This window comes from Fundulus heteroclitus, chromosome 22 (assembly GCF_011125445.2).
Source record: "Fundulus heteroclitus isolate FHET01 chromosome 22, MU-UCD_Fhet_4.1, whole genome shotgun sequence".
Classification (NCBI taxonomy): Eukaryota; Metazoa; Chordata; class Actinopteri; order Cyprinodontiformes; family Fundulidae; genus Fundulus; species Fundulus heteroclitus.
In genome coordinates, this window is record NC_046382.1 from 3,825,838 (window position 1) to 3,838,401 (window position 12,564).

At 45.4% G+C, this 12,564-nt stretch overlaps 1 protein-coding gene across 1 annotated transcript in view; it reads right to left on the minus strand.

The window, feature by feature from the left end:
* Positions 1-208: 208 nt before the first annotated feature.
* Positions 209-12,564, minus strand: part of LOC105923922 (kinesin-like protein KIF20B) — an 81,807-nt gene continuing 69,451 nt past the window's right edge. The window contains exons 52-56 of the mRNA XM_036125906.1: positions 8,590-8,631; positions 7,221-7,286; positions 7,038-7,146; positions 6,677-6,822; positions 209-1,978 (exon numbers count right to left, since the gene is read on the minus strand). Coding sequence (XP_035981799.1) covers positions 1,892-1,978; positions 6,677-6,822; positions 7,038-7,146; positions 7,221-7,286; positions 8,590-8,631 — 450 coding nt within the window. The 3' untranslated portion in view covers positions 209-1,891. The remainder of the gene's footprint in view (positions 1,979-6,676; positions 6,823-7,037; positions 7,147-7,220; positions 7,287-8,589; positions 8,632-12,564) is intronic.

Below are 12,564 nucleotides of genomic sequence, written 5' to 3' on the forward strand. Positions count from 1 at the left end.
GGATTAGAACAGGAGAAAATGAAAAATGATTATAAAATAATAGAAAGTCCAGCAGGACAAATAGTGACTCCCGTGTGTTTCACTGCTCTTCTGACTGAGCCGCTGCATCCTGACTCCGCTCTGTAGCGTTTTTTCTTCTAAAGCTGTGATGCAGGTGAGTTTTTAGGGAGAAGAACAAAGTTATCGGTAGTTGTTGTCGCTCTTTTTACTTCTGGGCAAAAAGATTCTTATAAACCGACATGCCACCATGGATTATGTCTGAGAACCGTAATGAACGGCTCATCAAAGGCTCCCATTCCTGAGCTGCTCGCTGAAGTTCAGCGGCCATTCTCAGCATTGTTGCTAAGCGACCAAGTGTTAGTCCATCCTCCTCTTCATCTTCATCCACACTTGTGTCCTCTTCTTCCTCTTCTCTTCATCATCGCTTGGTGACTTTTTCACTTCTGCCAGGTCTGTATCAATCAGGGCATTAATGTCATCCAGAGTCATGTCAGTAAAGCCGTCTCCTCCAAGCTGTTTAGATTCACAGCTGGATCTATGGCAGACTGACGGATCTACGGCAGACTGGTGGATCTACGACAGACTGGTGGATCTACGGCAGACTGGTGGATCTACGGCAGACTGACGGATCTACGGCAGACTGACGGATCTACGGCAGAGTGATGGATCTACGGCAGACTGACGGATCTACGGCAGACTGATGGATCTACGGCAGACTGGTGGATCTACGGCAGACTGACGGATCTACGGCAGACTGACGGATCTACGGCAGAGTGATGGATCTACGGCAGACTGACGGATCTACGGCAGAGTGATGGATCTACGGCAGACTGACGGATCTACGGCAGACTGACGGATCTACGGCAGACTGGTGGATCTACGGCAGACTGACGGATCTACGGCAGACTGACGGATCTACGGCAGAGTGATGGATCTACGGCAGACTGATGGATCTACGGCAGACTGACGGATCTACGGCAGAGTGACGGATCTACGGCAGACTGACGGATCTACGGCAGAGTGATGGATCTCGTTAAGCGAGCCTCCGGTTGATTTTAGAGAAACTTGAAATTGCAAGAGAATTTGCAAACTTAAATTTGGCTGTTTTACGTACGTGTAGATATTAAACTGCAAAGTTATTGACACACAGGTAGAGAAGAAGCGGAGAGACTGTTTAGCCAATCAGAACGCAGAACACAGCAGGGAGACCGTGAAAGGTGAACCGTTATGTAGCGAGGGTTCACTGTATTACAGGTGAATAAAGGATCCAGGTGTAAAGGTGAGGTCTTTATCTGAGCCTTCATCACATGTCAGCAGCTCAGACCATGAAAAACACACCTTGGAGAACTCTGTAAGCGGTACCTGCTTAGAACCCACATGCATCAGTCCATCCATGTTTGGTTAGATCAGCGAAGGTCAAGCAAGGCGAGGCTTTCTACCATCTCTGACAGAAACGTCTAAATTCACGGTTCTCCACAGTGTGGAGGAGGAACGTGAGAACTTTAATCATCTGGTTTGCAGGCTTCTTCTCAGAGGAACCAGGAGGAGAACCCGGCCAGGATCATGGTTCTGGGAACAGATGGTTTCCTGGACATGATGGTTCTGGACTCTGATGAGACCGGATGACCCGTCAGAACATAATGATTCAGGTTAAAGTGAGACTTTGCAGCAGAACCGTTAAACGTTCCACAAAGTGTTCTAGGAGGTGAAGTTAGAGCAGATTGCACATTAGAGATGAACCATTGCTGGTTAATAAAGTGAAACATGAACTTCTAAATGCTGGTTAGTGTTAACGGGTCGGCCTCCACAGAACCGACCCAATAAATGCGTCTCAGAACAACGATCCGTCACCAGCAGCTTCATTTCTACAGTAACGTTCTGGAGGGCAGCGCTAGGACTTAGCCACTCTGCTGCGCAGGCGCCGTTTGATGATGTCATGGTCGCTCTGGCCCTCGCCGTCCGTCTCCTGGTTGATCATCTGCAGATAAAAGGAAAGGCGTCAACGTTGGCAGGAGGTTAAACATCTGAGGTTTAAAGGTCTTCAGCCATCAGAACGTCACTTTAACCAGATCCAGTCGGAGCTAAAGAGGCAGAACCACTGGGTTCTAGCAGCTGCTGGGAGGAACCAGAACCAGAGCCGCTGGGTTCTAGCAGCTGCTGGGAGGAACCAGAACCAGAACCGCTGGGTTCTAGCAGCAGCTTGGAGGAACCAGAACCAGAAGTGCAGTTTCAGCGTCTCAGGTCCACGGCTGTGATCACTCTGCAGGGATTTAGTTCATTCAAGCTGAGATTGGGTTGATTACTTCTTGATGTGAATAATGATGTAAACGCCGCGTATGGAAATTAAACAACGCTGCCTGTGATTCAGAACGGTGACCATCAGCCCAGCAACTCAGTTCCCTGAGGAAAATGAGAATCCCTGGACCACTCTGGGTGCAAGACCAAGGGATCAACGAAACCCACCACCTAGACAAAGGAAACTGGCCGATACTAAAGAGAAGTGTCCCAAGACAAGGGAAACAACAACAGTCTGTTCTCACAACAAATGATAGGAGTAAACCTGCTGGAAATGTCGGAATTCCGTTACTAAACAGATACGCTCCGCTCCAAAATGTGACCCAGGAGGATCATGACATCAATCAGACGTATGTCAACAATCTTCACTCTAAGCTACCAGAGAAAAAGCAAGCCACAGGACCAAGGATCCTGATACTATGCAATGGATCTGTAAATGGGATTAAACATTTCTGTAACAAGAAAAACACAGAGGTGTTGATTTATAACGACAGGAACTGTAGCCTGGTGTCTGATATATCAGACATCCTTCCAAAGATGTTGAAAGAACGCCCGACCTTGGAAAAACACATAATACAAGCTGAAGCCCTGGGCGACGTCACCCGGATAAGAAAATCAGAAGTATTGAAAGAGGATTACATTCGTCTGATGAACTTAGTTGATGGCCTGAATGTCAAGGTGTTTCTCAGCGGCCCTCATGCGCCCGTTAATTGTGGAGATTAGATTTTTTCCAGAATTCTGATGCTAAACAAACAGCTGATTTCAAACATCTTCTATTCTGTGAACCATGCACCATCAGCATTGTCCCAAAACAAAGTACATCCAGTGCCAAAACAAATGATAAGCCCAGTGCAGCCCGAACAAGCCAAGATAAAGATGGACAGAAAGATGACACAGAAAGAGGCTTTGTCAGAGCTACAGGAGGATTCATCCCAGATCTCAGCAGGACAAAGAGAGGACCAAGAACCTCCATCGTCACAAACACCGGTCTAGACTGGACCCGCCTCCCCTTCTTCTCCACAAAGCCCAGACGTTCCTTTTCTGGAATTTTCTCACAACATGAACAAAGTATTTAAGATTGGCCTACAGATGACATCCTTTCCACATAGCCATTCTGCTGTGACTAAACCAGGATTTTCCAAAGGCCTCAGAGCCTCAGATCCTCCTCCTCTACGTATCACGGAACATTCTGGTGCTGAGGACCTTCAGATTACTTCGCTGTGATACAGATTGGGCCCTGGCCGCACGTTTATCAGACATGACAGTTTCCAGCATCAGCTTGGGCCTTTTGCTGGAGATTATGGAATATCTGTGATAATACGTGGCAGAAATAGGAAAAACAAAAGATTAAACAGGAACAAATACTTAAAAGTCATAAACTGTCAGATGAAACCTGCCACAGAGACATCATTAACCACTAAGTCATATAAACTGGGTTTATTAAATATTAGATCTCTGTCAGGAAAATCCCTTTTAATTAATGACTTCATTATTGACAATAATCTTGATGTAATGTTTTTAACAGAAACATGGTTACATGAATCTAATGAAGAAGTTATTCTGTTGGAGTCGACACCTCCACACTACAATTTTCTTTGTGAGAGCAGACAGCAAAGGAAAGGTGGAGGAGTAGCAACATTGTTTAATGATTCACTAAAGTGTAAAAAAGTGTTTTTGGGAAAATTTCTCTCTTTTGAACAGTTTACACCGGGCTCTTTACCTGGAGAGCCAACTATGTTTTTCTGAATGTTTACAGGCATCCCAAGTCCACATCAAACTTTTTAAATGATCTTAGTCATATCAATGCATATCACAGATAGGAGGTCACTGTTTAATTAATGTGGGACGCCTTAACTTTTACACTTTCATTCTAAAGTCTCAGACATCATTGACTGCATTGCTCCAGTTAAAGTGAAAGTTTTTTCCGGGAAGTAAAAATCTCCTTTGAGAAATGCTCCAGCAGTTAGAGGTGAAAAAAGGGAATGTCGAAAAGCTGAACACAGGTGGAGAAAGACTAAACTTCAGGTTCACTATGACATCTATAAAGAGAGACTTTACAGATATAACTTACAACTGAAAAATGCAAGAGAATCTTTCTTCTCTGAGATCATCAACAAAAACATTAATAATGCTCGTATCTTATTTGCCACAGCCGACAGATTAACAAATCCTCCTGTGTCCGTAGCTTCGAAACTCCACTCCACCAGGGCCTGCAATGAATTTGCTAACTTCTTCACTGAGAAAATCCTAAAAATTAGAGGATCACTTTGTACTACCATACCAACTCTAGAACCAAAGCTGTATCCAACTGGGACTTATCCTGACAAAATGTCCCAATTTCAGCCTCATAAACTACAAAAGCTTAGAGCAGATCATTCAGCAGCTAAGTTCCTCTTTAGACAAAATACTACTCCAGACCTACAGGCCCATCTCAAACCTCCCCTTTATCAGTAAGATTATTGAAAAAGCTGTGTTTCAACAATTAAACACCTTCTTAACAACGACCAGCCGCTTTGATGTTTTCCAGTCAGGCTTCCGTGCTCACCACAGTACAGAGACCGCCCTTATCAAGGTGTTTGATGACATCCATATAAATATAGACTGTGGAAGAACCACCGTGCTGGTTCTATTGAACCTCAGTGCAGCATTTGATACTGTCGATCACTCCATCCTGTTAGAACGCCTGGAGAACTGGGTCGGCCTCTCTGGTACAGCTCTCCACTGGTTTAAATCCTACTTAAAGGACAGGGAATTTTTTGTATCAGTAGGTAACTTTACATCAGAGATGTCCAAGGGTCCATCCTGGGTCCCCTCCTATTCAATATCTACATGCTCCCTCTAGCTCAGATAATAAAAAATAATAACATCAGCTACCATCACTATGCAGACGACACACAGCTCTACATCACCATGTCACCAGGTGACTATGAACCAATTCAAGCACTGAGTAAATGCCTAGAAGAAATCAATGCGTGGATGTGCCAAAATTTTCTTCAATTGAATAAAAACAAAACAGAAGTAATAATATTTGGACCAATAGAGGAGAGATCAAAAGTTAGCACACAGCTTCAGCTGCTTCAGCTAGGAACCACTGATCAGGCCTGAAATCTGGGAGTAGTGATGGACTCAGACCTGAACCTCCAAAAGCACCTAAAGACAGTTACAAGGTCAGCTTTCTATCACCTGGAGAACATTTCCAGGATTAAAGGACTGATGTCTCAGCAGGATTTGGAAAAACTAATCCATGCGTTTATTTTTAGTAGAATTGATCACTGCAACGGTGTTTTCACAGGTCTTCCTAAAAAGTGGATCAGACAGCTGCAGCTGATCCAGAACGCTGCTGCCCGCGTCCTCACTAAGACTAAGAAAGTAAAGCACATAACCCCAGTTCTAAAGTCCTTACACTGGCTCCCTGTATCTCAGAGAATAGACTTTAAAATACTTCTGTTAGTCTATAAATCCTTAAATGGCTTAGCTCCTAAATACATCACAGACTTGTTATCAGCGTATAAACCATCCAGACCACTCAGGTCTTCTGGCTCCAGCCTGCTCTGCATACCTAGAACCAGAACCAGAACCAGAACTAAACAAGGAGAAGCAGCATTTAGTTCCTATGCTCCAATTATCTGGAACAAACTCCCAGAAAACTGTAAAAGTGCTGAAAGCCTGAGTTCCTTTAAATCAAGATTAAAAACACATTTGTTTAGGATTATGATTGTTCTAGTTAAACTGTTTTACTGAAATATAATTAGTTTAAGTTTGTAGTCCAACTGTTTTTAATGTTTCCTTTTAGTTTCTATTCTCCATGTTTTATTTTGTTTCTACATTTTATTCCTACTTGCTTTTATTCTGTTTTATTTTTTTCCCCTGTATTTTAATCATGTAATGCACTTTGCATTGTCTCTGTACTGAAATGTGATATACACATAAATTTGCCTTGCCTTGTGAAAAGCAGACATGGGGTCAGCCACTCATTAAACTTGTTCCATATCCATTTATTTGATTGCTAAAAACAATTATAATACTGTTTCATTTAACTTTAATATAAAGAGAACACATTTTTGTGTTCAGTGGTTACTTTGACCCTGACCAGTTGGTTCTGGGTGGGTTAAATCCTGCATGTCGGGGCTATAAAGAACTTTACTACAGGCAGCAGCTATCAGCCATCAGATCAAACATCATTTATTGAATTCATTTTAGTTATTTAATTTAGCTGATGGTCAGTCAGGGAACAGGTCTGGACCCTCAGCAGATCCACCAGAGGAGGAAAGAAGAACTGATGATGAACTAACAGGTCTAATAAAACCGGCCTGGTTGACTGAGGTCTGGGTTCTGCTGGTTCTCCTGCAGTTTGCTGAGGTTGTCGGTTCAGGGCTCTTACCGGGTGGGGGGGCATGTCCATGGGGCAGGAGATTTCAGGTCTGTAGAGTTTCTTTCTGCCCCTCTTGGCCCTCAGGCTGAGGGAGGAAGAGGCGGCTGCTGAGTCTGGGTCCAGACGGCCGCTGACCCGGCTCATCATCTTCTTGGCTGCAGGAACACGGGTCGCCCAGCGTGAAGCAAACAGAACCAGAGGCAATAATCACTGATGACAGCTGGTTCTGCCTCATAACCACACAGAGAATTAACTTCTTAATCTGGACGGCATTAAATTAGCCTCTGATAATAAAGTAAAACCCGTTTCTGACTCTGGTGAGCTTCAGCCCACCGGTCCTGGTTCTGGGTTCTTGTCGCACGTTTCTGACCTTTGGAGCCCAGCAGAGTCGGGGAGCTCTGCAGGAAGTCTCCGATCTTCTGCAGCGTGCCGTCCTTCCTGCTGCTCTGGGAGTCAAACCGACAACCTGAGGAAGAGCTCTGACCACAGAAGTACAACAGATCAGCTCTTTGTCTCCAGGTGACCAGTTCAGCTGTTTGGTTCTGGCCGGTACCTCTGCTTTCTTTGGGGTGAGCTTGGTTCTGGTGTTCCTTCGGTTCTCACTCCCCACTTCCTCCTGCTGACACAGAAACGGACCATGAGCAAGGCATCATGATTCACAGCGGCAGGTGGGCTCTTAATAAATTCATGAACTTGAAGAGAAGTTGTCACTCCTTATTCCATGTGTGCAGAGTTTGCTGTAAAAAGATCAGTGCTCGAATTAATCCTTTTCATCTATTGTCCTGATATCAGCTCTAGAGCCGATATTCACCAGACAATAACAGAGTTATTTATTAAATAACTTTAAAACGGTGTGTAATTGCACAACACTGATGTCCCGATGTTTGTAAAGCTGCTGAGATTAAACTTTTAGTCTTTTGTTCAGTGGCTAAACTTGGTGTAAAAGCAACACAGCTCATCACCCTGAATGCACCGTCCCCACTGTCAAACATGGTGGTGGCAGCATCATGGTTTGGGCTTGCTCTTCTTCAGCAGGGACATGGAGGATGTTTAAAATTAATGGGAGGATGGATGGAGCCAAAAACAGGACAATTCTGGAAGAAAACCTGTTGGAGTCTGAAGAAGACCTGAGACTGGGACGGAGACTTGTCTTCCAACAAAATAATGATCCAAAACAAAGCAAAATCTACAACGGAATGATTCACAAATAAACATATCCAGGTGTTAGAATGGCCTAGTCAAAGTCCAGACCTGAATCCAATCGAGAATCAGACATACTTTAATAATCCCAGAGGGAAATTACTTAAGAATCTGTGGAAAGAACTGAAAACTGTTCACAAATGCTCTTCATCTAACCTCACTGAGCTCTATCAGCTTTGCAAGGAGGAATGGGCAAAAATACGCCAAGCGACCTGCAGCTGTAATCGCAGCAAAAGGCGGCGCTGCAAAGTATTAACTCAAGGGGGCTGATTAGTTTTGCACACCCAATTTTTCAGTTTTTTAATTAGTTAAAGTTTGAAATATCCAATAAATTTCGTTCCACTTCATGATTGAGTCCCACTTGTTGTTGATTCTTCACAAAAAAATCCATTTATAGTGATGATCCATTTAGTTATAAAGTCAATTTAGGAGAGAAATCAGAAAGTTTTCCTCCAGACGTCAGAACCTGTCAGGACGGCGTAGGAAGCCTGGACCGGCGCCGGTACCGGCAGACCGGCTGAACCCAGTCGGTTCAACAGCCTGGGCCTTAATGGACAGAACCGGATGGTTTCTCTGCTGCTGGAGGCGTTAAACTAACGACTGATGGTGATCAGGAGATGGAAACACCAAACATGGCAGATGATGATGGAGACTGATGGTGAAATGGTTCTGAGGGGTTCTGGATGGGAACGTGGTTCTAACTAGAGAAAAGCAAACGGTACCTTAGGTGTTGTTGCTCGTTTACTCCTCCTGAAGATGTGAGACTTAAAAAACAACAAGAATTTGGTTAAAAGCAGCTTTAATCTGGTCATATTCTGCAGATTAAATGTTAACTTTGAATCAGAGTATTTCTCTTCTACTCCAGTAAAAACCAGAAACTGAAGACCAGAGCTGAGAACATGAGCAGAAACGTCCTCAAACGGAACAGAACCGAACCTCCTCCAGCTTCAGTGTTAAATAATTTCACCTGATGGACCTAAAGATGGACCCACTGAGACCATAAAGTCCAACAGACATGTGTTCAGTCCAGATTTATTCACATGTAGAGTTAAATGAGGACTGGAGTCGGTTTAGGAACCAGTTCAGTTCCTTGGTGGATTCAGGGAAGAGTTTCTGACCAAGCTGCCTGAAATGTTTGGTTACATCCTGAGAATCAAACTGATTTTAAGCTCTGAATACAGAGCTTCAGGTGTCAAAGGTCACCTCCGTTCCAGGTTCTGAACTCTAAAACATTTCCTACAGGTCAAAGGTCACATCCTACAACAGAAACAGCAAAGCAACCAGAGCTCCTAATGATCTATATTCTAGGAAGTCAAGTCCGCTGCCTCACAGGCCCCCGGGGGTTGTGTATATATATATATATATATATATATATATATATATATATATATATATATATATATATATATATATATATATATATATATATATATATATATATATATATATATATATATATGTCCGGTGGAGAGCGAAGCGAAAGCGGTGCAGCCGGCCCAAGAAGTGCGGTTGCCGTGTAGGCTTAGCAGCTAAGCTAAAGGCTAACCCATTCAGACCGCAGCTGCCAACCATCTTGCTGTCCGCTCACTGGGTAACAAAATAGACCACCTACAACTCGGGCTCTCTGCAAAGACGGAGTTTAGAGACTGCTGCGCTCTGATCCTGACCGAAGCATGGCTCACACCAGAAATCACAGACCACGCCGTTAGCCTGGAGGGGCTAGCTACTTTCCACGCCGACAGAAACAAAGAACTCAGCGGTAAGACACGAGGAGGCGGTCTCTGCGTCTACATCAATAACACCTGGTGTAAAAATGCTAGATTAGTCACAAGTTTTTGTTCTCTGGACATCGAGCTCATGATTATTAGCTGCAGACCTTTTTATCTGCCTAGAGACCGCCGACGTGTGGAAGACTTTGAGAAGAGTCAACCCACAGAAGGCCCCAGGTCCTGACAACATACCTGGGCGGGTGCTCAAGGAGTGTGCAGGTCAGTTGGCTGGTGTCCTCACAGACATTTTTAACACCTCGCTGGACCAAGCCACAGTGCCAGCATGCTTCAAGTCTGCCTCCATCATTCCGGTGCCAAAGAAACCTCAAGTCACCAGTTTCAACGACTACCGGCCTGTTGCACTGACTCCCATCATGATGAAGTGCTTTGAAAGGCTGGTAAAGGAACACATCGTCTCCAGTCTCCCATCTACACTCGACCCATGCCAGTTTGCCTACCGACGGAACCGCTCCACTGAGGACGCCATCTCCTCTGCTCTTCACCTGAGCCTAGCACACCTGGAGGAGAAGAACGAGCACGTGCGGATGCTGTTCCTGGACTTCAGTTCAGCGTTCAACACCATCATCCCTCAACATCTGGTGGGAAAACTAGAAAATCTGGGCACACCCCTTCGCAACTGGGTGCTAGACTTCCTGACCAACAGACCTCAGTCGGTCCGGGTCGGACAGAACACCCCTGATGTCGTCACCCTCAGCACGGGCTCCCCTCAGGGCTGCGTCCTGAGCCCCCTGCTGTTCACCCTGATGACACACGACTGCGTCCCCAGGTTCACCACCAATCACGTCGTGAAGTTTGCAGACGACACAACAGTGGTGGGCCTGATCAGAGACGACAACGATCAAGACTACAGAGAGGAGGTGGAGCAGCTGGTGGGCTGGTGCAGAGACAACAGCCTGATCCTGAACGTGGAGAAGACGGAGATCATCGTCGACTTCAGGAAGAACCGGCCTCACCACACTCCACTGCTCATCAACAACACAGCTGTGGAGGTGGTCAGCAGCACCAAGTTCCTGGGGGTGCACATCACAGACAACCTCACCTGGTCTGTGAACACCACGTCACTGGTGAAGAGGGCACAGAAACGACTGTACTTTCTGTGGAGGATGAGGAGAGTCCACCTGCCCCGCCCATCCTCATGACCTTCTACAGAAGCACCATAGAGAGCATTCTGACCAGCTGTCTCTCTGTGTCAGGTGGAGGCTGCAGTGCCTCCGGCTGGAAGAACGTGAGGAGAGTGGTGAGGACAGCAGAAGGGACCATCGGGGCTCCTCTCCCCTTCATTAAGGAGATCTCATCACAGCGCTGTGTGTCCCGAGCCCGTAACATCATCAGGGACCCCTCACACCCCCACCATGGACTGTTCTCCCTGCTACCTTCTCATCTTCTTCAAAGAAGATGAACCTTGAAGTGGAGACTAGTACCAACAGGCTGGAGCTTCAGAACCAGAAAAGCCCAATAGAACCGCGCAGTAAGTCGAATAAAGCCGTAAAAGATTAAAGCCACAGGAATGTAGCAGTGGAGTAAAAGCTGACCTTTTTTCACTCTAAGCGAGAGTTTCTGGACTTTTCTGGAAGACACATGCTGGACATCTGAGGATGGCTGCAGCTAACATCTCCCTAAAATAGAAATGCAAACATGCGTTTCTATTCTATCCCAGTGTCTCCTGGACCCAGATCCCAACAGAACCAGGGATCTGTTCAGAACCGGCCCTCCAGGCTCTGAGGCTGGAAGGAGGGGCGCAGCGCTGACGCAGTGTGAGTCGAGCTAACAGCAGCTAGCGTGTTAGCTATGTAGACCGTTGATGTCGCTCTCTAACATCGATACATTTAAACCAAACGATGCTCAGCCTGACGGCCCACTGGGTGGAGTCTGCCTCGTCTGATGTGCCGTCCTTGATGAACTCATTTCCATGAACAGAGTAAGTAGACCTTGGATTGCATTTGGTGCAGAAAGTTTACTTATAGCAGCTCATTTTTCCCCAAACACATGAAGAGTGTTAAATCTATTGGCTGGTTTGCTGCTAAAGGCCAAAGAGAATAAAGAAAAAACTGATTGAAGAGAATCTCCACCAGGAAAAGGAAGCGTTGAAGGATAAATAAATAAAGACACTTTGCTATGTTACATCAAGCTTTATCAGATAAAATCGCTTTTCAAAGGCTTAACAGCGCTGGAACTAAAGCTGTGACAGACTGATCACCGATCAGAAGCGCCGTGAAACCCCGCCTCTCTGGCTGCAATGCGCGCTCCTGACACAGAGGGGAACAGATTTTCACAGGGGACTGAATTTCGCACAACACCGGGACTTTTCGGGTTCGGAAATGTGTGTAACGAGACATTATCCTTGTTGGTATTTGACCAACCATAAGCCACACACTTTTTAGCCATGTTTGCTCCGTCTATTTGTGTTTGAGAAAGCGAGTTTGCAACCAGGAAGTATCTTGTTACCATGTCAACAGATCAACGCTTGCCTACAAATTACGTCATCGGTCATGCAACATTTTTTTATGAGCCTTGAGCTAAAAAGCCTTAAAAATCCACTTTTTCATCAATTTTTTTAAAACAAATTTCTCGGGTCATGATGATATGTGAACTTTCTAACATATAGCAACTTGTATGATCTCAGAATCAAGAAGTACTTTAAAGACGTAACGCTGAGCTCGGCCTGCTGCCTCCTCCACTCCACCAGGGGGCAGCACTGCAGGCTGGAGGCGTTACTGAGAATAAACAGGCTGAAGGAGGTCAGGAGGAGGAAACGGACTACAGACCGGGTCTAGTCCAGGTCCAGGTCCGCCGCTCAGAACCCAGAACCTTTTTCTTTAGTAGGAAGAACCAAACAGAACCAGGAAGTCAGGACACTGACAGATACCTGAATGAGGATCTGAAACAGGAAGCTGTGGACTGGCAGCT